General features: G+C 36.9%; 1 protein-coding gene across 1 annotated transcript in view; it reads left to right on the top strand.

Annotated features, from left to right (window-relative positions):
- Positions 1–25574, top strand: part of LOC139715875 (microtubule-actin cross-linking factor 1-like) — a 233456-nt gene that overhangs the window by 171794 nt on the left and 36088 nt on the right. The window contains exons 12-21 of the mRNA XM_071627428.1: positions 4973–5038; positions 6285–6341; positions 8142–8177; positions 11016–11063; positions 11717–11842; positions 12559–12654; positions 14715–14854; positions 15688–15856; positions 22883–22971; positions 24932–25136. Coding sequence (XP_071483529.1) covers positions 4973–5038; positions 6285–6341; positions 8142–8177; positions 11016–11063; positions 11717–11842; positions 12559–12654; positions 14715–14854; positions 15688–15856; positions 22883–22971; positions 24932–25136 — 1032 coding nt within the window. The remainder of the gene's footprint in view (positions 1–4972; positions 5039–6284; positions 6342–8141; positions 8178–11015; positions 11064–11716; positions 11843–12558; positions 12655–14714; positions 14855–15687; positions 15857–22882; positions 22972–24931; positions 25137–25574) is intronic.

The raw sequence follows: 25574 nt of genomic DNA, 5'->3' as shown, positions 1-25574 counted from the left end.
ACTCTGCACCATTCATTAGTTTGTGCCTCATCTAATGCCATTCACAAAAATCAGCAAATTGCAAGTTTCTCAATGCCCGCCTCCCAAAAGAAAATGAGGTTGGAGTAGCCAGAGTAATCAAGCAAGGAAAAAAAGCAAAACTTTCTTTTGTGTGTATTTCTGTGTAGGTGAGCAATTTTCTGTCATAATTTTTTCCTTTCTTTTCATGCACTACACAGAAATGGTCTGAAAATCAGAATAATGTCTCATCTTTGAATAAAATCACATTCACATTGTACAAGTTTGTATTCAATCCACGTATATTAAGAAAAACAAGAAAAAGACTTTAATAGATACACCAAAAAAACCTGCAACAACCCCTTTATGATATTTTAACATTAAAGTTTCTCTGTTCAACTTTATGAAGAGATGAACAAAATTATGATATCATCTTTTAAAATCATAGATTTGGATGAAGTTATCAATCTGGGCATTCATGATATTGATAGCAGAAGTGCTTAATGACTGTGCAGAAAAGTGATTAACACTTCAAAAGACCCATATAGAATTGGATTTTGAGAAAGAGAGTGAGCGTGGACTTTCAAAGCTATTGCCTTTCTCTACACTGCTAGCAACTCAAAAAGCCTACGGACGACTTTGCCGTGGAAGTTCACACGATCAAAGCAGGAGTGAGTTTGGTCGTATCTCTCTCTTTTATTTCGACTGGAGAATATATCGGTCCTCTTATCCTTTTCCCTCTTTTCCGCCCCCCCCATTAACATGCTTGAAGTGGCCCTATACTGTATACACCATATATTTCGTGAGTCTAAATTTTCGTGAATCGGGAATTCCCAATGATTTCAACCAATGATTGGTTCAATTCACAATCGTGGAGTCCTAAACTGAACAGAGAAATGTACACGTCTATGTTACATCCACATTGGGATCAGAGTCAATATTTTCGTGTGTCTTTAATTTCGCAAATTGCACCTGACTTTCCCGAAATTCGCAAAAGTGAAAAAACCTCGCAAAATATTTGGTGTAAAAAGTTATTGCTCTTAATATTTATTAGATAATGGCTGAGTGCAATTAATACCCCCCTTGTTGTGCTTTATGCAAATATTAATCTTTCCTAATGAGCATTGTACATTTGCTTGTTTGAAAAAAAAAACCCCAACAAATTGATAACTGAAAACAAGCATATGAAAGTAGAGTACAATGGCTTATTAAGCTTTTTTTTAAATCCTGCAATATTGTAGCAAGTGTGTATGTGATGGAAGAGGTATGCACTGATCACCAATGATGCTAAAGCCGTTGAGTGATAGCAAATGTGTAGTGTTATCCCCCTGCACAGCCATTTATTTTGTATAATGATCCTGTTCATTTCCTGAAATTGTGTTTTGCACCAAAAATTCATGACCAAATGCAGAGATTATTCTAGATGCACACATCACCCCTCACCCCCAACCCTACTTTTAAAGGTCTGCTACAGACAAGTATGCTATATCCTGCACGACTGACTTGGGTTTTTAAAGAGTTCTGGAGATAAAGTAGGGCATAACATTAGTGATTAGATCAATAGACTGTACCAAATTTTACTGTGTGAAACACGCACATATGGTCTGCACCATACAGTAGACACACTAATCTACGAGTGACTAAACCGTAAAAATGTGGCTAAATGACTGTAAATTTTGTCAGATTCTCTTCAACCGTCTATTTCAAATAATACTATTTTGTGCTTTTCCTTAAATTGGTGGTATTTTTAAATTATCAAACTGCATCAAAACTAAACTTTGTCGATTCCAGATTTGCAATAACTTTATATCTACTGCAGATTATTGAAATGTAGGTTGATTGAAATCATTGCTCACTTTAAAGGTACACCATTCCGTATTGGGAATATGTGAATGTACCAACAGAAAAGTTTGTCAGTACAAGCACAAATTAAATAACCAGTCTTGAAATGTGAGATTTCTTAATGGATGAAGGAACAGTAAACACTTTCAGATGGTCTCGGGTGATAACTAATGATGGTGTTGTGTACTCTTTTTCTTTTACTTGATTGTGTTTGGAGCCAAACCCCTTGTGTAAAGATGTGGTTTCTAAATAACTGAATTCCTCTTTTCCTTCCACGAAAGCCGGCACCGCCCAAGCCAAGGCGCGGCATAAACGCTCCCAGCTTTGATAGTTACACCATAGATGTAAGTTGAGTTTGCGGAAGCGTGTGCTGTGTCGTTTTCAGATCGTAATAAAATAAACTAAGTGTCAAGTCTTTTCTGTGTCGATTTTTGAAGAGACATGCATGTCCGGGAATGCGAAACGTGATAGCAAGTGTGTTGGTTTCTATAATTGTCATTCGCTCCTTCAAAACGTGGTGACAATTTGTCTTAGGAAGAATATAACTACACATAAATATGGTGTATTTACCTTATGACACACTTACGTATATGCATATTATACATTGAAAGTGGGAGAGTAATGTCATAATATTTACACTAAACTCACCAAAGTGTACTGTTAAATTGAAAGTTGTCACGATGAAAATAACAAACTAACTTGTTCACTTTAATAAAAGTTTCTTAAATTAAATTGAGGATTTGATAATGATATAACCTATTTGCACACCCATTTCATATCATTATGATTGAGTTTAAATGTACACTGTGTTACTGTGTATTTGTAGTCACAATACCTTTTCACGCATATAAGTTATTGGCATATTCCTAGGTTGGGTGTACTTTTTATACACTTGCTCACTTCCATGTATGTGTAGAATCATTGTGGACATGCTGTATGATCTTTTGCCGGATAATGCACAGAAGAAATCAATTTGTGAAACTGCTACTTTACGTGACCAACAAAATCTGTGGAATCATTGTCTATCATGTTGTACAAACTGTAGATTAGTACACTGAACTTTGTCTGTGCTCTGAGTAATGCAGTTAAAGCATGACATTTTCTGAGGCCTACTTTAGTTTTCAAGGCTCATAAGCAGAAATTGAAAATATAAGAAATATTTTTGTGAAGCACGCATTTTTCTGTCATGACACATTTTGTGTGTTGTGTGAAAAAGCTAGATTTGTTTCGCATGGATTGCAAATTGCCCCTTTTGTTTCCCGTCTGCCTGAATTCACCTCTGCCACGCTTCTGTTTTTGCACCCCCGTGTAGCAAATGGTTCGCTCCATGCCCACTGCGAGCCTAGAAGAGCCAGTAGTGCAGAGTGGCGCTGTGAGTTTAAAAAGTTGTTTCTTGTCGCAAACTGTATGTGCGGTAGTTTGTTATGAATGTCTCTGATTGGAAACATGATTTAAGATGGGATGATTGTGTCTGTGCTACTCAAAAGTCAAATGACTTGTGTTTTGATGACAACATCAAATCATCATTATATACTTTGAGCTGATTCAATTATCAGTTTCTGAAAGAAAAGAAAAGGGTGAAAAGGGTGTCAAGTAATACCCCTGCTGCATCTGAACATGTCAATTATTCAGTATCATGATAATGATGTAAATTGATAGTTCAAACACCTCCTTTATACCCAATTATTTGATAGTCTTCCCTCAAGGATGAATATCAACTGGATTCATTCATTCAGTATAAAGCACAACTTTACATATGATCACTTAAAGCTCTTGATATAGATCCTGACTATTAAAACTTTGCAAATGTACCAATAATTGATAATAATTAATCCTAATCTAATCTCATCAAGACAATAGCACTGAGGATTATTATTATCATTACAACTATTTTTTAAGGCAATTACACCAACTAATGTGAGGTTATACACTGTGCACTTGAAAGTGTCTAGCAAAAAATTGCTGTGTGGTAACCAAGTTGAGATGCCATTTTCAGGCAATCCTGTATAAAATTCATCACAGCAGTCAAACAGGAATCAGCCAGATACAATGTAGTATTATCCTTGCCTTCAACCAGATGGCATAATGGCTCCACAACCTCTTATTTTTTTTTTATTTTCATTTTTTAAAGTCATTGACCCCAATCATAACCAATTAGAGTCCACTGGGGGTAGATCACTGAGGCTAAGGGATAGGGGATGGTCAGTATTGGTGTTTTGTTTCCTGTCAGGGACTTTGATTACTGTACCAGTCGTAGGATTTTTTTTCTATAACATGTACAGGTACGTTGTAGACCAGGTGAAATATACACTGAACAGAATGTTTGGGCTGTCAGTTAAGTTCTGTAGCGCAAACAGAGAGAGCACAAATTTGAGAAACTAAAATATGAGGATTATTATACTTTTTTTTTTCATTGTGCCATTGACCCCTTCTATTTTGGATCCTGGGAATTATGGTAAGCTTAGAATTAAATTATTGTTTATAGTGATGAAGTTTAACATTCTATTTATTCTTGGGATAGAAATGGAATTGGTATATGTTTTTTTGGGTGTCTGTGATTTTAGGTGAGGGAATTAGTGATGAGGGAAATCAGCGAGTCAGGATAAGGAATCGAGACATTTCCAGGAGACATTTCAATTAAAAGTGATCTTTTATACACTTGATTTTTTTTCCCCTTTCAAAGCAGTAATTTTATTTGAAGGAAACTAGTAACTAAAGTCATTTATATTGCATGCCTCTTTATTTCATGTTGATTTTTTTTTTCTCAAACCTTTCATTTACAATGTACTTACTCGGCATGCTGAATTTTGTTTCGAGATACTGTGCAGTTCTTCTGAATATTTAAGATACTAGTATCTGAACACCACAAACACTTCTTCATTTGTTCATGCCATTCATATATTATTTCTAATATGTTAAAAACACATTACTATTCTTCATTTCACTAGATTTTTTAAACAGATTTTGTACTATGTACAGTCTAAACTACAGACTCATTATTGCACATTCATTCATTCATTCCCTCCTCCCCCCCCCCCCCCCCCCCATTCCTGCCCCTCCGACACTTCATCGTTCACCACTCCCGTTCCCATCTCACCCATACCGCTGTGTGCATGCCGGTGGGGTGGTATAGTCCTCACAGCAGTTCAGCCGCCCGCCCACCAGACAGACCGAACCACCAATTAGGGTGGAATTAAAAGTGAGTGCTAGATATCACTGATGCAAGGCTAGGGTTTGATGTGATGATAGTCTGTCGTCCAGACTCTCATTATTTAGGAAAGTCAGTCCATCTTTTATTCATGTACACATATTTCTGCACCAAATCTGCAAATACATATGTATATGTATACATGTACATGTATATGTACAAAAGTGACTTCTGAGTATGATTCAAAATTGTTTGTATATTTGATTTAGACATTTCATTTTGCATGACATTTTCTTTTCTGCCTGATTTAGCATCATGGTTATTTTTGTCCAGATGTTCTTTTTTATTTGCAATTGGCATGTTATGTCTCACCTGCAAGTAAGCCTGTACCTGATGAATGCCTCTCCTAAGTGGAAAAGTTTTCAATATCATTTGAGCAACCATAATGTATGCAGTACCATTGATCAGCTTGCGACGTACAGCAATCCAATCTTGACAAATATTCATGACAAATGAAATTCATTTTCACCCATATCATGTATTCTTTTTTTTTTGCTGGCAAAATTTTGTCACATCATTTTGGCATCGTGATAATATTCAAGTATCAGCCAGTACTGAAATTTCCAGTCTTAGTCCCACATGTTCCTTACTATGAAAGTGCAATCCATCCAGAAGAGTTCATATGTTATGGTACAGACTGTTGTACTAATATTCTATTAGTGATATACAGTTTTACTCTCTGACTTTTTAGTCATGAATTCTTACTTTCCCTATCTGCCAATTTGTACACATTCTCTGAGTAATATCTGTAGACCGATATTGATACAAATGCATTTCGTGTAGAATTATAATTGTTCAAAAATAAATGTAAAATAACTGCATTGCTTACCGAGAATGTGTAAAGATTAATTCATATAAATCTTGCCCTAGTGCTCTCCTTTTCAAAATATATAATTTAGAATGAACTATGGCTGTCTTCCCTTTGTTTTCATTGTTGTAGATGATTGAATATTGTATCATAGATATGGCTATTAAATAGACATATTTTGTAATAGTCTAGTACAGTAGAATAATTCCTGTACTTTACTTCAGTCTCATAGCATAGTAGTTTACTAAAGTTGTTGATGCTACTGTGCAATACAAATGAAAAAAAAATCTGCTTATTTTCCATCCTTTCTCTTATTAATAATTCTTTGTTCTCTCTTCCTAATGTTAATTCTTTGTCTTGAAAAACAAACAAACAACAAACCCTCCCCACCGCTGCCCTTATCTCGCCACTAATCAATTCGCTGAGCAGAAACCGGTGCATACTTCGATCAACTTTGGTAGCGCTACAGCCCCCGACACCCAACAAGTGAGTGTTGCGTTGTATACATGTACCTCTGAGAAATCACGTCTCGTTAGAAAGAGTGGAAATTTTTGCACAATTTTTCACGTCAAATGAGAATACCGTCATGTAAGTGACATACTGTGTCACTGAGCGTTAGCATGTTGCAGGAAATGACATTAGATTCACTTGAACAAAGGGAAACTGATGTAGTCATGGGCTATCCAGCCATCTTCTGAGGTGGAAAATGAAACAAACAAACAAACAAACCAGTAATTGCGAGTTCCTAGTCATGCATGGCATCGCATATAAACGTGAAATGTGCAAAAGTTTCCACACTGCGAAATGTTTCATGTCTGTGCTATCGTGTAATCATTCTTGCCTTCTGTGTTGGTACAGCATGTATTGTTATGATAATATATAACATGATGTCCGTCCGTTTTACTGGAAATGACCTGGATATGTCATTATTCTTTACTATTTCCCTTGTCATTATGTGATTTATAATGCCTGATGGATTCCCTGTTCACAGATGTCAAATTTAAAGCCATATTTATTCTCTCCCTCAGTTTTTGTTTGTACAAGCTTGTATTTTATGTGTCCTTGTTATGCGCACACGTAACTGTGTATTGTGAATTGTGCAGTGCAGTCATGTAATTGACGTATTAAACATGTATGTTTGCCAAATCAAAGTTATCATCTGTTGCCATTATACATACAGTAATTGTTGTAAATACAAAACTGCTCTTGCTGAACTATTTCTTGTCTCTGAAAGGGTGTGTGACTTTACGTATTTAAAGAAGAATTAACCATTCATATTTAGCCTCAGCTGAGCCACTTCTGCAGTGACCACATTCAAAGCAAAACAGTTTTGAAAGAAATCTTGAATATGATTTTTTTTTTTGGTCATGACTCTTTGTTAGTGTAAAAGTGATTTGGTTGATAGATGTATGATATTGATCTCTATGAGATGTTGGTAATACCTTGATGTGTACCTTGTATTACACATACCGTGTGTGTAAAGGTCAGGTTGTATGTTGATTCTATGTGACTTAATAATTACTTCAGAAATGTGTCATGTAATGTGTTTAGAAGGGACAAAAGGGTCTGTAGATGTAGAAAACTTGAAACTGTTTTCCTTTGCAAAATCAGCATTATTTCCTAGTTTTTCCTCTGTTATTTCAATGTTACCATGAGTAAAACATTGTAAGTCTATGTTTTGCCTACACAGTTCTGGAGCGTTGGTGTTTTAATCTTTTTGATTCATTCAACGTAAATTTAGATCATTTTTCACAGCTTATGAATTGGCAGTGAAAAGGTTGGACGATGTGTGATTGCTGTATGGAGCCATACACCATCCATGTATTTTGTGAAATAAACAACTCGATTAACATTATGAAAGTATTATCATTGAGATATATAAAGCTATTTAAGCATAATGATGTTATTCGATGTTATAAAATGTAAATGGCTTGAAATGCTATGAAACTAGTGTTGCAGACAATTCCTGTTCAAAACAACTTGCCATAACATTTGCATGTTTCAGTTATGGTATAACAACTGGTCAGGAAACACCCCAATCAAATGAGAAAAATAAGGTTATTGTTCCAGCATTTTTAGTATTTAGAACACATAACATTTGTAAAACAGGGCAAAGGTAGTGAGAATGTGATGTACAAATGCACATGCATGCTATGAAATTAAAAGTCGAGGAAAGTAAAGTTATCAGGACAGCAGTAAACCAAGAAATAATGGTGGATCGAGCATTTGACAGATGACTTAATTTGAGGACCGAAACTGTATTCATTTTCTATTCCACTGTGTCAGAGCTATCAGCAGGGAAGACACCGATCATATTTCCAAGTATGTATTATTAACATATTCAAAAGATATGTTTGTTTTCTTCAAACGCAACATATTCATCGTGCACGTAAACATAATGATGTTATATATCATATGTATAAACATCACTCTTCATCTATTACTACCATGAGCACCTTTAACACACAGTAGAACGTCCATCTCGGAGAGTCATGGAACGTTGACACCGAGCATGGTACAGGCAACAGGCCGGGTTTTTGCTATGGTATGCCAAAAGGAACCATGTCTGATCTGTTAAAAAAAAATCAGTAACTTGGTACAAAATCACCCAAAATGTTTTTCTTATGTCAAAATCAAGAGCAACAAAATCAACAGCAGAAGATTAATTTTGTAACAAAGTTATTAGCAGGGAAGTTATATTGTAACAGAATCAGACATGGCTCCTTTTGGCGCACCATAGCAAAAACGCCATTCCGTGACCCATGCTGGATTTGGTGTAAAAGCAGAGTCATGCATGATTTCACCTCGTGTTAGGGGATCATCATGCTACTCTCATATCACAGTATGGGTCATAGAATTTGTATGTAATGTCAGGGTAACAAATTGATATCTCTTGATTCATTATTCATACATTTCATAATCCTTGTTTTATCTATATCTCTTGATATTATTACTATTATTTTATCACTATTTTCAGTCAGCATTCTGGCAGAGATGGTGGTAAAATGTATGTGTTTGGCTATCTATAATTGCATCTAATGTACATGTTTTGTGTACATTTAGAAATGAACATTTCCTTCAGAAAAACAAACACGAAAAAACAAACAAAAATGCTTATGACACATTTAAGTATCACTACCAAAAAGAGTTGATTTCTGGATTTCTTTTTTTTTTTTGTGGGTTCATGTCTCTGATACAGTGACAGCATAATTCATTTCAAATTTTGTGATGACTTTTAATATAGAGCTACGCTCATAAGTAATGCCAGGTATGAGCATGACGTTTTGAAGAATGTATCAAAGTGGATGAATGCATTGCACTGAAATTACAGTTGAATGTAGGCATTAATATTTGAAACCGTCAAATTCAGATATTCATGTATCGTAAAGTATTAACTGTAATAGCATTGTTTTGCATATACATGTATGTATGTAGAAGTGTACAATTATGTGTTTACAGTAATTACATATCACTTGCTAACTGACACCACTTAGATTCTCAGTGTTCAATGTTTGACCAAGGTACCCCTTACATATGTAATGTCAATCGAACCTCGGTGATTGCAAGTTTCTGATAATTTCAGTATTTTTCCTTTTTCTTTAAGGAAAGTTGTAATATATACATGTATGGATATGTAAATATGTACATTTACTTATTTATTTATTTATTTATTTTGGTGTGTGTGTGCATAAACACATTGGTCATATGTATAAATCTCAACAGATAAATTCAATCTTCATTGGAATGCTTTTAATATGAAATTGTATATATCTGTCAATTTTGATAAAAGTCTTAATAAAAGGTGGGTCCCACCTTTATTATGATCACTTTGTTTTGGATATCTCAGCCATTAAAAAAAAAAAAATGATTTTCAGCAAATAAACTTGGAATTCCTCTTGGAATTGTATGCTCTTTAATGTTTCATAAGAGGTTTCTCTTCACCTCACAAAAAAAGTTGGAAACCTGAAGCCCCATCTCAACCATAACTATACCATCCCTTTAAATGTAGGTACGAGAGTTTATTGCCAATGTGCACACGTACATCCAATATGAAGTATTTGGACAAAGATTTTGCCTGAAATTATTTGCTGTGACATAACTAACAGGATATTTGTCCAAATATTTTGATAACCATGTTGTAAACAATCAAACAAATAATACTGTCACTACTACGTATGTAGTCCCACACATTCATAATGATGTTAGTATATGTAGTGTGCATGGTCATTGGCCAACTTTCATGATTCATTTGTCTCACTTTGACATCCCGTGTAGGTTTTGAAACTGCATGAACATTCATTGAAGTCATAATTCAGCCTCCATCTCTTTAAATACTTTTTTTTTTCCTGAAATACAATGTACCAAAACTGTTTTGTTTGCAAACTACATGTGTATACTCTGCATGGGACTATACCATAATGTATTTTGCACCTACATTTTACATGATGTAATTGATATGATGTGTATGAGAAGGTTGTTACAACTACTACTACATTCCATGTATTCATATTTGATAGATTTTCATGCTCATGTGTGTATTACCATATATGCTATTCATTTGTTCACATTTTCTTCCCTCTTTTCATGTCAATATCTTTTGTCAGAGTCTAGATAAAGGCTCTAAACAATCTTTTGCTAGAGATTCACGTATACCTTTATGTTCATGAAGATAAAGACAATGATTGATTATGGTTAATAAATGTAACTTTAATATTTAAACCCAGAAAGTACTTTTTCTCACCTTTCATATGCCAGTCTGATCGCAACATTTACAGCATTGAGGAAGAAGTAGTGAAATTAATTACCTTCCTTTCAGTTTCTTCATGTTGACAAGAATGTAGAGGTTGTTTTAATATTGATTTAAAGTTAAGACAGATGAAGTTTGTTTCATGATAAAGTGAAAGCCAGAATTTCTTTGTCTATGAAAATGTTACTGCCTTAATTTTGAAAAGAACCGTACAAAGTGGGATTCAATCTCCAGATGGCTTCTTTTTCTATTTGCAATCTCTTATTCAAACAAACAAGTTGCAAAAAAGACACATGCCTACGGGTGCAATGCTGTTAGCAGGCTCCATTTGAACAAACGACAATGAATTACATGTAATTAGATTGTATATACTATAACATGTATCTTCCCCCTTTTTTTTTTTCAATCCACAGCAACGCACCTACACTTCGTCCTCAAGCAGTGGTGCTGTTGGCAAGTCAGTAAGTAAACATCTAGTGCACCTTTATCATCCGTTTTCAGTATATTTTCTTATTTATCTATTTTCTTTTTTAGAGAAAGAGGAGGAGGAGGTATCTTGTTCACAAAGTCAAATTAATGAAATAGGACTGCTCCATTGAATTGGCACATTGAAATTTGATGGTGTAATCTTCAATTTCTTTTGAAGAAGGTTGAAGGATGCGTTTAAGTATTGTGTTTCTGTGCACGCTTTATACACATAGGTCCGAATTCTCAAAGCTGGAATAACTATTCCGCGGAATAGTTATTCTGAGGAATAAGTTATTCCACCTTTGAGAATAGATTCCGGGGAATAAATCGCGTCATTTTACGTCACAAGGGCCTGATTTGCATAAGAGGCGTAATAAATCGGCGGAATAAGCGGTGTAATAAAGTTATTCCACCTTTGAGAATTCGGGCCGTAGAACAAAGAAGGTTCAATATATTGATAATTTCCATTCGTCATCTCAGACGCTTCTCTTTCACGTTGTTTCTCCCAACAAGTCTATATTTCTGACTCTGCATTTACACCCATTGCCCCCCTTTAATACCTACCTGTTGTTTATCTTCATATCCCCCTTCCCTTCTCCTCCCTGGCTCAAGTTTCCTCATCTTGCAATTTTTTGCTTCTTTCCAGACATCGGACCGAGATGGGGAGTGGGACTCCTACAAGGTGACGGCCCAGCGCCACCTTGATTGGGTGAAGCACGCCACTCTCCTCATGAAGGACCGCAACTTCCCCAGAGATGCGGCCGGCATGGAGGTGAGAGGATGCTGGTGATAAAAAAAAAAGGGGGCGTGGCCACTCCCATGTCCACGCCCCTATACTCTTTCTTGTCATTTGTTTTTAATTACTGGGAATGTATTGTGATGATTTGTGGTGGTACATTGTAGAGGTTTGATCTGGGTGTGTGTGGTGATGTGTTGTTTTGTTGGAGTGTAAGTTGTGTGCTGTTGATCATGGTTTCAGGCAGCGGAGGTATGTGGCGGGGATTCTGTATGGTTGCTGGTGTGAGGTTGGGTAGTGGCATGTATTTGGTGCAGTGATGCAGTTTGATGTTGATGATGTGGGGCATAAGAGTGACATGTTGCAGCACCGATGATGATGCGTTGTCGGTGAAGATGTATGTTTTGATATATTGGATGGATGGTGGTATGTGGTGGTAACTGATGCAGCGATGGTGGTAAGAGTGGTAGAGGTAGAGTGCAGTGGTAATTGATGTGGTGATGGTGGTAGCAGCAGATATGATATTGTGTCTCGATAGAATTTAAATATCTTGCCTCCACGACTGAAAAAAAAAAGAATGATGAGGAAGTCATTTTCATGCCGAACACATACATGTACATTGTATGATACAAAGCAAACTCACAGTCTTACATGCACTTATGAGTATTAGATATCTTGATGTCATCTCATCCTTTTGAATCCTTATATCTCTCCCTCCTTCTCTCTCTATCTCTCTCTTGTTCTAATCTCAGAATCTCCGTCGCGATTTCCAGCGGTTCCAGACTGAAGAGGTCCCCGTCAAGCTTCAGGAAAAGAACCGCCTCCTAGCCGACTTTAGAGCACTTGAGGTACTGTATCCCCTCTCCCCGCCTCCCAACTTCTCTCCCCCTTCCCTCCCCAAAAGCTTCTTGTCCCCAATAGATACGAGACATCTGACCCTGTGGTCCATGTCTAAATTGATAGAGACAAGTAATATGCTTAGCCCAAGCCTGGGACTCTACTACACTTTACCATCATCATCTTTACTTGATCTTTTTATGCCTCCGCCACGAAGTGGTGCCGCAGGCATTATGTTTTCGGGATGTCCGTCCATCCGTCCTTCCGTCCTTCCGTCCGTCCGTCCTTCCATCCGTCGGTCCGTCCATCCGTCCGTCCTTCCGTCCATCCGTAATGAATTTTGTGGACAGGATAACTATCAAAACCTTTTGAGGTATCCTAATGAAACTTGGCATGTATGTGTATTAGGGGGTGAAGTTGTGCCTATCAACTTTTGAGTGCACATGCTCAAGGTCAAAGGTCAAAGGTCAAGGTCAAATACATAAAATTTCACTATTTCCATCATATCTATGCAATGCCTGAAGATATTTTCTTTAAACTTAGTGTATACATGTGTTACCCAATTAAAATTCTCTGGGGAAAGTTTGGATCATGAGGTCAAAGGTCAAAAGGTCAAGTAAAATATCAAAACTTCACCTTTTTTCTCTGTACCTTGGAAATTGTTCAAGGTATCTTTATGGAACATAATGTACATGTACTGACTGGCAGTGATTATCGAGAGAATTTAGGGTTCATGGGGTCAAAGGTCAGGGGTCAAAGGTCAAGGGCAACACTTCAATATTTAACCATTTCCCTCATGTTTATGCAAAGCATTAGGATTATTATTTTTTTTTTTTACACTTGGGTGTATGCATGTATAACCTAATAGAGATTCTCTGGAAAGTTTTTTTTTCTTTTGTTTTTGCCTCAAAGGTCAAAGATCAAGTGAAAGTGCTGAACTAATTTTTTCCTCCATATTTCGGAAGTGGCTCAAGTTATCTTGAAACGTAATACGTACCTATACATATTTATGCATGTTCTGCCTGACAGTGATTATCTTATAAATTTTAGGGTCAAAGGCCAGATGAAAATGGTAACAATTTACTATTCAAGACAGAAATTGCACTTTTTCTCCATACCTTGAAAAAAAAATGCATAAACATATGAATGGGTCAAAGTCAAGTTAAAATCCTTAAATCCAAAATACATGCTCTCCTATTCATCCAATTAAACCTAGGTCAAGGAAGGTGAACATTCAACACATTTGTGACAAACTTGTCATTTTATTATTTTGCCAATTTTGTGAAAATGTAATCACACATTGTCCACATGCACTATCTAGACCTATTAGGAGAATCACGCATTATGGCGGAGGCATACCAGTCACCATAGCGACATTTCTAGTTCATTCTATTTTTCAAGGGTACTTTTAATACATAACTTGCAACAGGCGCATCAAGAATAGTGTTATGTACAGGATGTAGAGTGTTCACCCTGTTTTTTCTTCTTTTACATCCTGTGAATATGAAACATTACAAACTACATGTATGTTTTTGATGAGGTTGTATTACATGCATGTACGTTTGTATGTAGGATCTTTCAAAAGAAAACAACAGAATATGTCCAGTCAGTGATGTATACAGTAAGAGTTTCTGGGATTTTATCTAAAAGGGTCATGAATGCTGGCGTCAAACTCGTATTGTAGATAAATCCTTGCTTTTAAGACTGATATCGTATTTTCATTTTCATGTTTTAATCATAATGAAGCATTAGGAAGAATGAGAAAACTTTCTCAGATTATTATTTTTCTTCCATCCAGGAAGCAGCGAAAATTGTACTCGATGGATTATATGCCCGAGAATAGGACTTATATTATTTGTGATTGCTGTTTTTTTAAAGTGTGTCACCTACAATGTATGTGTATCTAGTAGATGTACAGTTGTATGTCATGCGTTCAAGCTTCATGTGTAAATTGCCTGGTTCAGGAGTACCTTGCAATCAAAATTTGTGTTATTGTTTGCCTATGGTTTGCTCTAATAAAATATATCTAAAAATATTAAACTTGTTCAAAATGTTGTTGGTTTCCATATAGCGATCGATGAAGGTGACTGGCCAGTACCGTTCCCCAGCTGGCCTGCACGCCAACGACATCGAAGCTGCGTGGAGCGATCTCACGTTGGCCCAGCAACAGCGAGACAAGATGCTGCGGACCGAGCCCCAGAGGTCATACACGTAAGAAATGATGATAGTAGGGGAATTAGTGACTGGCGCCCTCTTCTCTTGGGCCTTCCTCGTCAGATATCAGAGGATGTCGGAATTGCTTGTAAATTGCAAGTAAAATTGAGTAGCCCCGCTCCCCTCTGCTCTTTCATTTTGCATGAAGGAAGGTTTGCTGTACAGCTGTATATTCCGCGATGGTGTGATATTTGAATATCAAATTTTGGAAATGGCACGTACATTGTATATGTAGCACATGTTTTCTGGAGACTTTTCTGAGTTAGCCGCGACTAATGCATGCAAACTGAATTCTGATTATTGAAATGTGTTAGATAGAAGCAAGTGTATTGAGTTGCTCATTTCTTTGTGGGTCCCAGGAAGTGAAAATAATATATCGTGTTTGGGGCGACAAGACCTCGTATCTACAAAATGTCAAATGTTCAGGAGAGCCAAAAAACATGGCGGCCAAAGCACTGTGGCGAATGGGACAGCCTTTCCTTTGACATGCCGTGATGGCTTCATTTTTGGAGTAAGACAGTTGGGATTTGGACAGGATATCACTTAACCCATTATTTGACCATTAATCCCAAAAAGTCATTTTCACCAAAATTGCAGATATAAGGTCTTGTCACCCCAGCGACGATATATAATGGAAAATTTGTTTCCAAATATGAATATGTTAGTAAATCTTTTGCAACATCTCAAGAATAGGAAGGGTGTTGGGGATGGGGGATAGGGAGGTGTTATTAGACGCAGTCAGACGGGATTTGGGACTACCAACAGCAGAAACTCCCAACCTATGATCCTTTCTGTAATCATCCTTCATCCTGGTCCTATCCCACCCCAAGGCAAGACTCCCTGGATTCGCTGGCTGAGCACGTCACCAAACAGATCGCCCAAGTCTCCACCGATCTGGACACCATCGAGACGCGCATCCACGAGGCGGACGGCCGGGCGGACAAGATGTCCGCCACCGACGTCCGCCTGCTGATCGACGACATCGAAAGCGCCGCCAAGGTGAGAGTGCGCCCTCTTTGGCACAAGGCCGACTTCGGTCGAGTTCTGTTTTTGGAACAAGATTTAAAAAAAAAAAAAAAAAGGACACAGGAATCAAATCAGAAAATCCTCAAAAAAATTCTTGAAAATTTCTGCTCGGTTTTAACAAAAATTAGGAAGGATATTCATATCGAGTTTATTTGCCGATACTTAGACATTCCAAGCATACGCGACTATTACATATACTTATATATATATATATATATATATCGTTTGTAGGTTCAAATTCAAATTCAAATTTTATTTCCATTCAACATAAAATCATCAAACAATTCATACAATGAAAACACATAGATACAAATTTATGATTATCAAAAGAAATATACACACATACACAAAACAACAACAAGAACAAGAGCCGATGCGTAAATTCATGTGAATGGGGGGTCAACAGAGAAGAGCAATAAGCCTTGTAAATCGCTGACCCCTAGAAAACATAAATAATGTGTAAAATATATCGGGAGTATAGAAACGAAACTAAGGAGGAAAAGAAAAGGACAGGACTGAAGAACAAATCAAAAGACATATATAAGTGCAATTAAAGTAATCATTCTGAATGAGAATATGAATTCAGGAGTAAAAATTTATAATTCCTTTTAAAACTATTCAAAGACGGTTTCATTTTTAAATCAAATGGTATTTCGGTCCATATTAATGGACCTTTATAAAAAACTGTATTCTTAGAAATATTTGTTCTCACATGACATAAATGATAATCATTAGCACGACGGGTGTTATAAGCATAAACATTACTATTCAATAAAAATTTGGAAGAAATATTACAGGGCAATAAACCTTTTGAACACATATACATAAAAATTGCAAGATTATATCTATTAATATCATATACATTTAAAAGCTTCAAATGAAAAAATAAAGGTGAAGTGTGAGCATTAAAAGATACATTAGAAATTATTCGAATAGCTTTTTTCTGTAATACAAATAATTTTTTCATACAAAAATCATTTCCATTGGACCAGGCCACATTGCAATAATTGATATGGGAAATAAATAAAGTATGGTATAACATAATCAGAATATATCTAGGGAAATGCCTCAAATGATAAGAAATACCAATACCTTTGGCAATACGATTGCACACGACACCAATGTGTTCATGCCATGAGAGCTTGTCATCTATATACACTCCTAAAAACTTTACACAAGACAAACGAGAAATTGTTTGACCATTAAAATACAAAACAGCATTCATATCAAATTTTCTCTTTCCAAATACCATAAACTGAGTTTTACTTACATTTATCACCAATTTATTATTAATCAACCAATTACTCAAACAAATCAATTCATGATTAAATAAATCCACTAAATAACTAAAATTATTATGTGACATGAACACACTGGTGTCGTCTGCAAATGAGATAAACTGTAAAATTTTACTTGAACAAACAATATCATTAATATAAATCAGAAATAACAATGGACCGAGAATGGAACCTTGTGGCACTCCACAACGAATGCATTTATACGAAGACTTATGATTGTCAGTTGTTACAAACTGAAATCGCTTAGACAAATAATCTGTAAATAATCTTAACAAAACTCCGCGAATACCATAATTTTCTAATTTATTCAACAAAATTGAATGATCAAGAGTGTCAAAAGCTTTGCTTAAATCAAGAAACAAACCAATAGTATACTGTTTCAAATCAATTGCTGTTGTAACTTTATGTATCAAATCAAGAAGAGCTGTAGAAGTGGAGTGTCCCGAACGGAATCCGTACTGACTGTTTGATAAGAGATTGCATGAAATGAAAAAAGTGTATAGTCGTTTATATAGACATTTTTCAAATACTTTGGAAAATAACGGCAGAACAGATATCGGACGATAATTCACCAAATTAGAAATATCACCACTTTTAAAAACAGGTATTACCTTTGCAATCTTCAGTTGATCCGGAAATACGCCATTGGATATGCACAAATTAAATATATCACATAAAGGAGAACAGATTACATGAATCACTCTTTTCACAACATCAACAGCTATATCATCATAACCTACACTGGTTCCACTCTTTAAATCATTCACAATATCAATAATTTCTTTACATGTTATTGGAGAAAAATATGCCGTTTTATCATTTCTTGTCAATTGTGAACTATAATCATAATTTGAATATTGCACATTGTTTGTAAGATTAAAACCAATATCAACAAAATAATCATTAAATCTTTGAACCATATCATCTTTATCAGTAATTGATGCACCATCAATATCAATTTTCATAATATTTTGTTTTTTAGATTTCACACCTAATGCATCATTAATAACTTTCCATGTTAACTTTATGTCTCCTTTATAACCATCAAATTTCTTTTTATAATATTCACGTTTCACTTTCTTTAATTCATTTGTTACTTTATTTCTAAATTTCTTATAAACTTTTTTCCTATATTCAGTAGGATTATTCATATATTTCTTATATAATCTCCATTTTTTCCTTATCATTTTCATCAAATTCTTATCAATCCATGATTTATTTTTTCTATACTTTACTTTGATTTCACACAAAGGAAAACATCTGTGATACAAACATCTAAATTTCGTTATAAACTCATCATAACAACAATTAGGATCCAATGACTTAAAATTCCAATCAATACTTTCCAAATTACGACAAAACTGTACAATATTCATTTCATTTATTTGTCTTTTCCAGGAAACACACCTTTTTTCTTTAATTTCATCATAAGAAACACAGAATACAGGAAAATGATCACTGATATCAGCCAAAATAAGTCCACAAAATATATTTCTGATATTGTTTGTAAATATATGTGACCCGCTACAACAAAATGGTCCTAAAGTCGCGCACGGTCGAAGCCGTGCAAATCGACTTTGAAGTTAGAGCATCAAAATTGGTCAAAACTTACGATTTTCTGAATTTGACATATTATTAGAGTCTGACATGTCTTCTATCATCTGTCGAAATTTTGAAGCAAAATGATGAAAGGAAAGACCAAAAAATAGCGTTTTTCTGGGCCATGTTTTTTTTGGCGTTTCAACGAAGCAGAAACTGGTTCGAACATTTGGATTGAGCGCCACACATAGGCTCCGCCCCTAACAACGACCAGAGTGCTCTCATTGGTCAGTTTGCTGCTTGCCGCTAACCGAAGCGTGAAGCTCGCACTCTGCCCAGTCGACTGGTGCGTGCGGGCGGGTTGAGCTATGCCTAGCCGCTTCTCCTGACATCCTGGTCACTGATTGGTCGGTGAGGAGACCGCCGACGCTGTGTTTGAATGAGCATTTCGGGGGTTGCTAGGGCTTAACTTCTATTGTCCGGAGGTGAATACTGACTTGCGTGTCTCTTGATTGTGATTGCGTCGCAAGGAGAACTTTTAGGGCGCTTTTCTCGAAACAGTGATTTCCCACAAGTCTTGACATGCTCTCTTTTAAACATCGATATCTCCGCAGCCGATTATTTTTATAAGACGTGTTGTATATCAATTTAAAGCAGAAAGATTAGGGAATTGTGTCATGCAATTTTCAAATAATCGACCTCGCCCGACTTTAGGATCATTTTGTTGTAGCGGGTCACATATTATCTAATAAAGTTGCAGATTTTGGAGTCACGCGGGTTGGATAATGAATAAGTGGATACAGAGAATATGTTGCACATACATTCACAAAATCATTAGCATATGAACAAAAAGAAACATTCATTAAATTTATATTAAAATCACCAACCAAATATATTATTTTATTTTCCCTATTTACAATGTTCAAAACAGAAGAAACTTCATCTATAAAAAATTGCACAGATTGATTAGGTGGCCTGTAAAAAACACCCAACACTACGTTCTTATTAACAGTATTTTCTATCTCAATGAATAAACTTTCGCAGTGTTCATTACTCACACTCAAATCTTCTCTATGTTTATATATTAATCCATCCCGTACAAAAACTCCCACGCCGCCACCTCTTTTACCAACTCTATTATTATACACAAAATCATAACCTTGAATATTACACATATGAGCGTCATTCTTCAACCAAGTTTCAGTGACTCCTAAAATAGAAAAAGAAAGATTCAAACACTGCAATAAAGCACTCAAACCATCAAAGTTTCTAGTTATACTTCGGCAATTAATATGCGAAACAGAAAAATTATTACAACTCAGAGAATGTTTGGAAACCTTGCCATTGAATTCATCAGGTAAATAAAAAGACTGATCAATCTCCATAAATTCTTCATTACCATTAATGGGCGACAGAACTTGTGATATTGTACTGAGATTTAACCTATCTATTGCACTTTGATATACATTACGTAAAGACATGGCAAAGAAAGGAGAGAGAGAGAGAGAGATGAAACAGCAAAAAGAAACAAAAAAGTAGATTATATCTGACACATACGCACACAGGTGCGCAACACATAAAATCACAATTTATACCTTAAGTTAACAAAAAAACCTTGACAGATTGTATCATCCGGATGCCATCAATTACGAATACAAGCAAAAAAGATCAGTCACCATGGGAATTATGTTACGTGTTTAAATCAGACAGAGATGATATGAACTTCTTTTTTCCTGTGGACTTCAGGAGGGCTATGACACGCCCATTATTCGACCACACTGCACTAACTTTGTCTTTCATTTTGGAGGTTGCCGCCAGAAGTTCTGCGTTCTGCTTGGTGAGGTCCTCAACTATCACCCTCCCAGTGCCCTTCAGCTTGCGCTTGTTTTTCATCATTGCTTGCTTGCATTTATTCGAAGTGAACTTCACGATGATTGCACGGGGGCGGGCGGTAGTTGATCGTGTGGCGTCCGCATACGATTGACCACTATGTGCGTGCGCATCCTGATCACCTTTGCGAGAGACGCGATGAGACCTGTCGATGTCGGCTGGTGTGATATCGATGCCAATGCTTTTCGCGACTTCACAGGCAATGTCATCCGTGTTCTCGTTCGGAGACTCTTTGATGCCTAGCAAGCGAATGTTATTCCTGCGTGAGTATTGTTCCATATTGTGGACATCGCGGCATACACGCTTGAGATCCTCTCTGGTCCGCTCGACCGAATCGGCTACCATGCGAACCTCGTGAAGCTTGGCGTCCACTGAGACTTCCAAGTCGTGCATGCGAGCTAGCTGCTCTTCGATCATGCTGGATACATGTGAAAGATTGATTTCATGCTTTTTCATGATTTTTTCAATCGCTCTCTCTACAGCACACTCAACGATGCGGTCAATGTGCTTCAGAAGATCGGTATTTTTTAGCAGGTGGTCGATTTGAGCCATTTTAGGAGATTTGGGGGGCACGGGGGTAGGCGCATTGTTTGGTGTCTCCATGGTAACATTGCTGGCAGAATCTGCTGAAAGGGGAATGTCAGATGGTGTTGATGGTGATGACCTAGATCTAAGGTTGGGCATTCTGAATAGTTGAAAGCGTTACGTAATAAACAAAGGCTGTACTTGAGCGCTGCAGAGCAGTATATGACGATGTAAGAAAATGGAGGCCAGTACAGTACACCATATAGACGTAGATGCAGTAGGCATACGGCGAGGATAGATTGATATCAGACCGCACAGAAAGTAGAAAACTGACGGAAATTCAAAGGTCTATGTGTGTCGAAATATATGAAACATATCCCATGGCAGCTAGGTGATACAAAGTGGCGTCCAGTGACGATAAGAAGTGAGGGAACAGTTAATTACATGACGTATATAGGAGGCGTATATGCATACTCCAACCTCAATTTGTGAGCATAGGACTACACGTACCGGTGAAGTCTTTACCAGAGGACCAACGGACTTGAAGAATTAGCAGCCAAAAATCACATCTACATGTCCAAACAGTCCAGAAATGTTTCCAGTTGATGCAGGATATCCTTGCAAAAATATGAATCACCAAAAGCGATTTTCTTCAGCGTAGGAGAAGGGAAGTACTCAACACCTCTGCGCACTTCTCTCTCACACATACTCACTTCGCCGCCACCTTCCTTTTTTTTTTTTGCAAACAAGAACTACATTATATTTTCATATCTTTCTTAGATATACCATTCTGTGCAATTTTGTGTAGATGTATGACCTTTGTCAGGATTCCGTGCTTGCATGTTATCAAATTGTAATGCTAATGATAAGTAATGCCAATGATGATGATGATGATACTGATGATTACATAAAAATGTAATGTTGATGATAATGATAACAGCAATAATGATATAATGAATATAGTAAGAACTACAGTAATGATAAGAACAACAGCAATGATATCAGTAGTGATGGTAATAATACTACAACTGCTGCTAACTTGTCTTGCTATTTTTACTGGCAATGATGGGAATGATTGATGGTAATTTTACTCAGACACCTTTCCACTACATTATGATGCTGAAAGTAGACAGTATACAAATGATGCACAGGTCTGAGTGCGTCAGTCGGAATTGTGTGCATAAGGTAACTATGGAATGCTTAACCCACGAGGCGAAGCCGAGTGGGTTTAGGCTAAATTCCATAGTTACCGCATGCACACTATATTCCGACTGACGCACGAAAAGACATGTGCGTCATCTGATTTATAGAATGGGTAATTTTCTTGTCAAAATCCCATTTTTCTATCGTGTTACCCGATGACAAAATTACTGGATGCATTTCCTTTTGGCTTGCCGTAAACGAGCATGCATCAGTTTTTACTGGACGCACGGCCAGCCATGCATCAGTATTTACTGGACGCATGGCCAACCTGAGTGCGCGAACGCTTGCTTAGTGCGCAAACCTTTGTTACAAGTACGCGTACTCTTGCTACAAGTGCGCGATAACGTGTGTACCACTGTGACTCAGCGTACGTAGCGTGCGGCCAGTAAAAATCAACACATAGCTCTCGACCAATCAGATCGCAGGATTCTCGCTACCCATTCTATAAAGAGCAATGTGCATCCATTTTATTCATCACTTGCTCGTTTCCAATTCATTCTTCGCTTTTTATTGAAAAGAGTGATTTTTTTTGTCTCCGTTTCAGACTTGCGAGAACAACATCCACATCTTGGAGCGAGAGATCCAGCAACTGAAGGATGGTCAACACTACCAGGCCTCGTCCCTAGCCAGGAAGTGAGTACCTTGGTGTCAAAGATATGAATGAACATAAATAATGATAGATAGAAAGATAGATAGATAGATAGATAGATAGATAGATAGATAGATAGATAGATAGATAGATACATAGATAGATAGATAGATAGATAGATAGATAGATAGATAGATAAATAAATAAATAAATAGGTAGATGAATGGATAGATGGATGGATAGGACTACCAGGCCTCGTCCCTAGCCAGGAAGTGAGTACCTTGGTATTAAAGATATGAATGAAAATAGATAAAGATAAATAGATAGATAGATAGATAGATAGATAGATAGATAGATAGATAGATAGATAAATAGGTAGATGAATGGATAGATGGATGGTCAGCACTACCAGGCCTCGTCCCTAGCCAGGAAGTGAGTCTGAGTGGTCAATGATATGAGTAAAAATAAATAAATAAAGATATATAGATAGATAGATGGATAGATAGATGTAGATAGATAGATAGATAGATAGATAGGGCGGTGAGTTGGCTCAGTCGGTAGCGCGTCTGCCTCACGATCACGCGGCCCGGGTTCGAACCCGAGTCTGGACTGAGCAATGTTGTGTGTAAACATACCGTCCCCTCTAGCAAGAGGCAAAACACTCTGTCCCTCGGATAGGACATAAAATGGAGGTCCCGTGTATGAGAGAGTCACAGCTCATGCACGTAAAAGATCCCGCTTCATTCATTCATCGCAAAGAGCAGGGTGTCTAACCCGGTGAAGTGGTCCCACCCCACAAGGCACAGCCAACTGGACCCCATGGAAGACCAGCTTAGTGTAGCTGAATATGGGCTATCCAGCCATCTTCACAGATGGAAAATGAACAACAATAGATAGATAGATGGATAGATGAATGGATAGCAGTACAAGGCCTTGTCTCTGTCCAGGAAGTGAGTACCTGGAGGCAAATGATATGAGCGCAACTAAATAAAGATATTTAGATACATGTAGATACAAATGTAGATAGAAAGATAGATTGATAAATAGATAGATACATTGTAGATGAATGGATAGATGGATGGTCAGCACTACCAGGCCTTGTCCCTAGCCAGGAAGTGAGCACCTGGTGGCAAACGATATGAGTGAAACTTAAAGGACAAGTTCACCTTCATAAACATAAGGATTGAGAGAATGTAGCAATATTAGTAGAACACATCATTGAAAGTTTGAGGAAAATCAGACAATCCGTTCAAAAGTTATGAATTTTTGAAGTTTTTGTGCAGTACCCGCTGGAGGAGAAGACTACTGCAGTGTATGAATAACTTAGATGTCACATGCGTACAACAATATAAGGAAAATATAAAGAGAATTTCACAAAATTCCATCTTTTGAAAAAAGTACACATTCCCCTGACTCGTTACCGATAAATGTTATGGGTAATATTATTCCCCCTGCCTTTAGAAAGAGGCAAGTCAATTGCTCTTGTATTATGCGAAAAAAGTGAAAATATGTTGAATTTTCTTTTATATTTCCTTTATACTGTTGTACGCATATGACTCACAAGCTGTAGTAGTCTCCTCATCCAGCGGTTCCAACACAAAAATTTAAAAAATTCATAACTTTTGCATCGATTGTCCAATTTTCCTCAAACTTTCACTGATGTGTTCTACTAATATTGTTGCATTTTCTCAATCCTTATGTTTATGAAGGTGAACTTGTCCTTTAATAAAGATAAATATATAGATAAATACAGGTAGCTGTAGATACATACAAGTATGTACCTTTGTAGATACAATTGTACATGTAGATAGATAGATAGATAGATAGATAGATAGATAGATAGATAGATAGATTTGTATATAGATAGATATACATGTATACATTGTATCTGTGCATCTGTGCCCATCAGCAAAGAAATTGGCACTCCATCATTCATGCAGGTCAGTGAACAAAATCACCACATGAGCTAACTCACTATAAATCCCCTTCCTCTTTCTAACACAGAGCTGAACAGCTTCAGAACAAGCTCCTCGCCGTGCGCAACTACCAGATCGCCGGCAAGACGCAGAGCGTGACCACCAAGACCACGGTGCAAGGGGAGCAGATTCGGGTGGAGCGCCGCGTGCAGCTCCACACCGAGCGACGCATCGTGGATCCCAAGATCTACGGTTTCCTGGACGAATGCTCCACCTGGATCCAGACCAAATCCGTAAGGAAGTCCCTCCTCCCCCTTCTTTTACCCTTGTTTTCTCTGTTTCAGGGGCTATGTATAACCTTCCTTTTTTGTAGCCCATTCTGGATATTCTAATAGTCTTGAAACAAGACTAATTATACATGTAGCTTCTAGTGCTGACTTGAGATATAAACATGTGACGACGTGTATAACTCATGATTAGAGCGTACAATGTAGAAGTTATGATCTATGTTTTGATATTGGTGTCCTAAAGTCAACTAGAAAATGCAGTCTGCATTTACCACATTCTGTTGGGTGCCCACTAGTCTACATGTACATGTGTCTTTGGACTCGTTTTCTTTTGAAAGTAGTACAGATGTCAAGTAAACTTTCTATGAGTGAAAAGCTATTGTGTGATGTACATAAATTCATAATTTACATATGCCCAAAGAGAAGGCTCTTGAAGCAAAGCTA

Source organism: Diadema antillarum, unplaced genomic scaffold (assembly GCF_040938485.1).
Source record: "Diadema antillarum isolate AM-2024a unplaced genomic scaffold, OU_Dant_1.0 scf00000006, whole genome shotgun sequence".
Classification (NCBI taxonomy): Eukaryota; Metazoa; Echinodermata; class Echinoidea; order Diadematoida; family Diadematidae; genus Diadema; species Diadema antillarum.
This window is presented reverse-complemented; position numbering and strand designations above follow the sequence as displayed.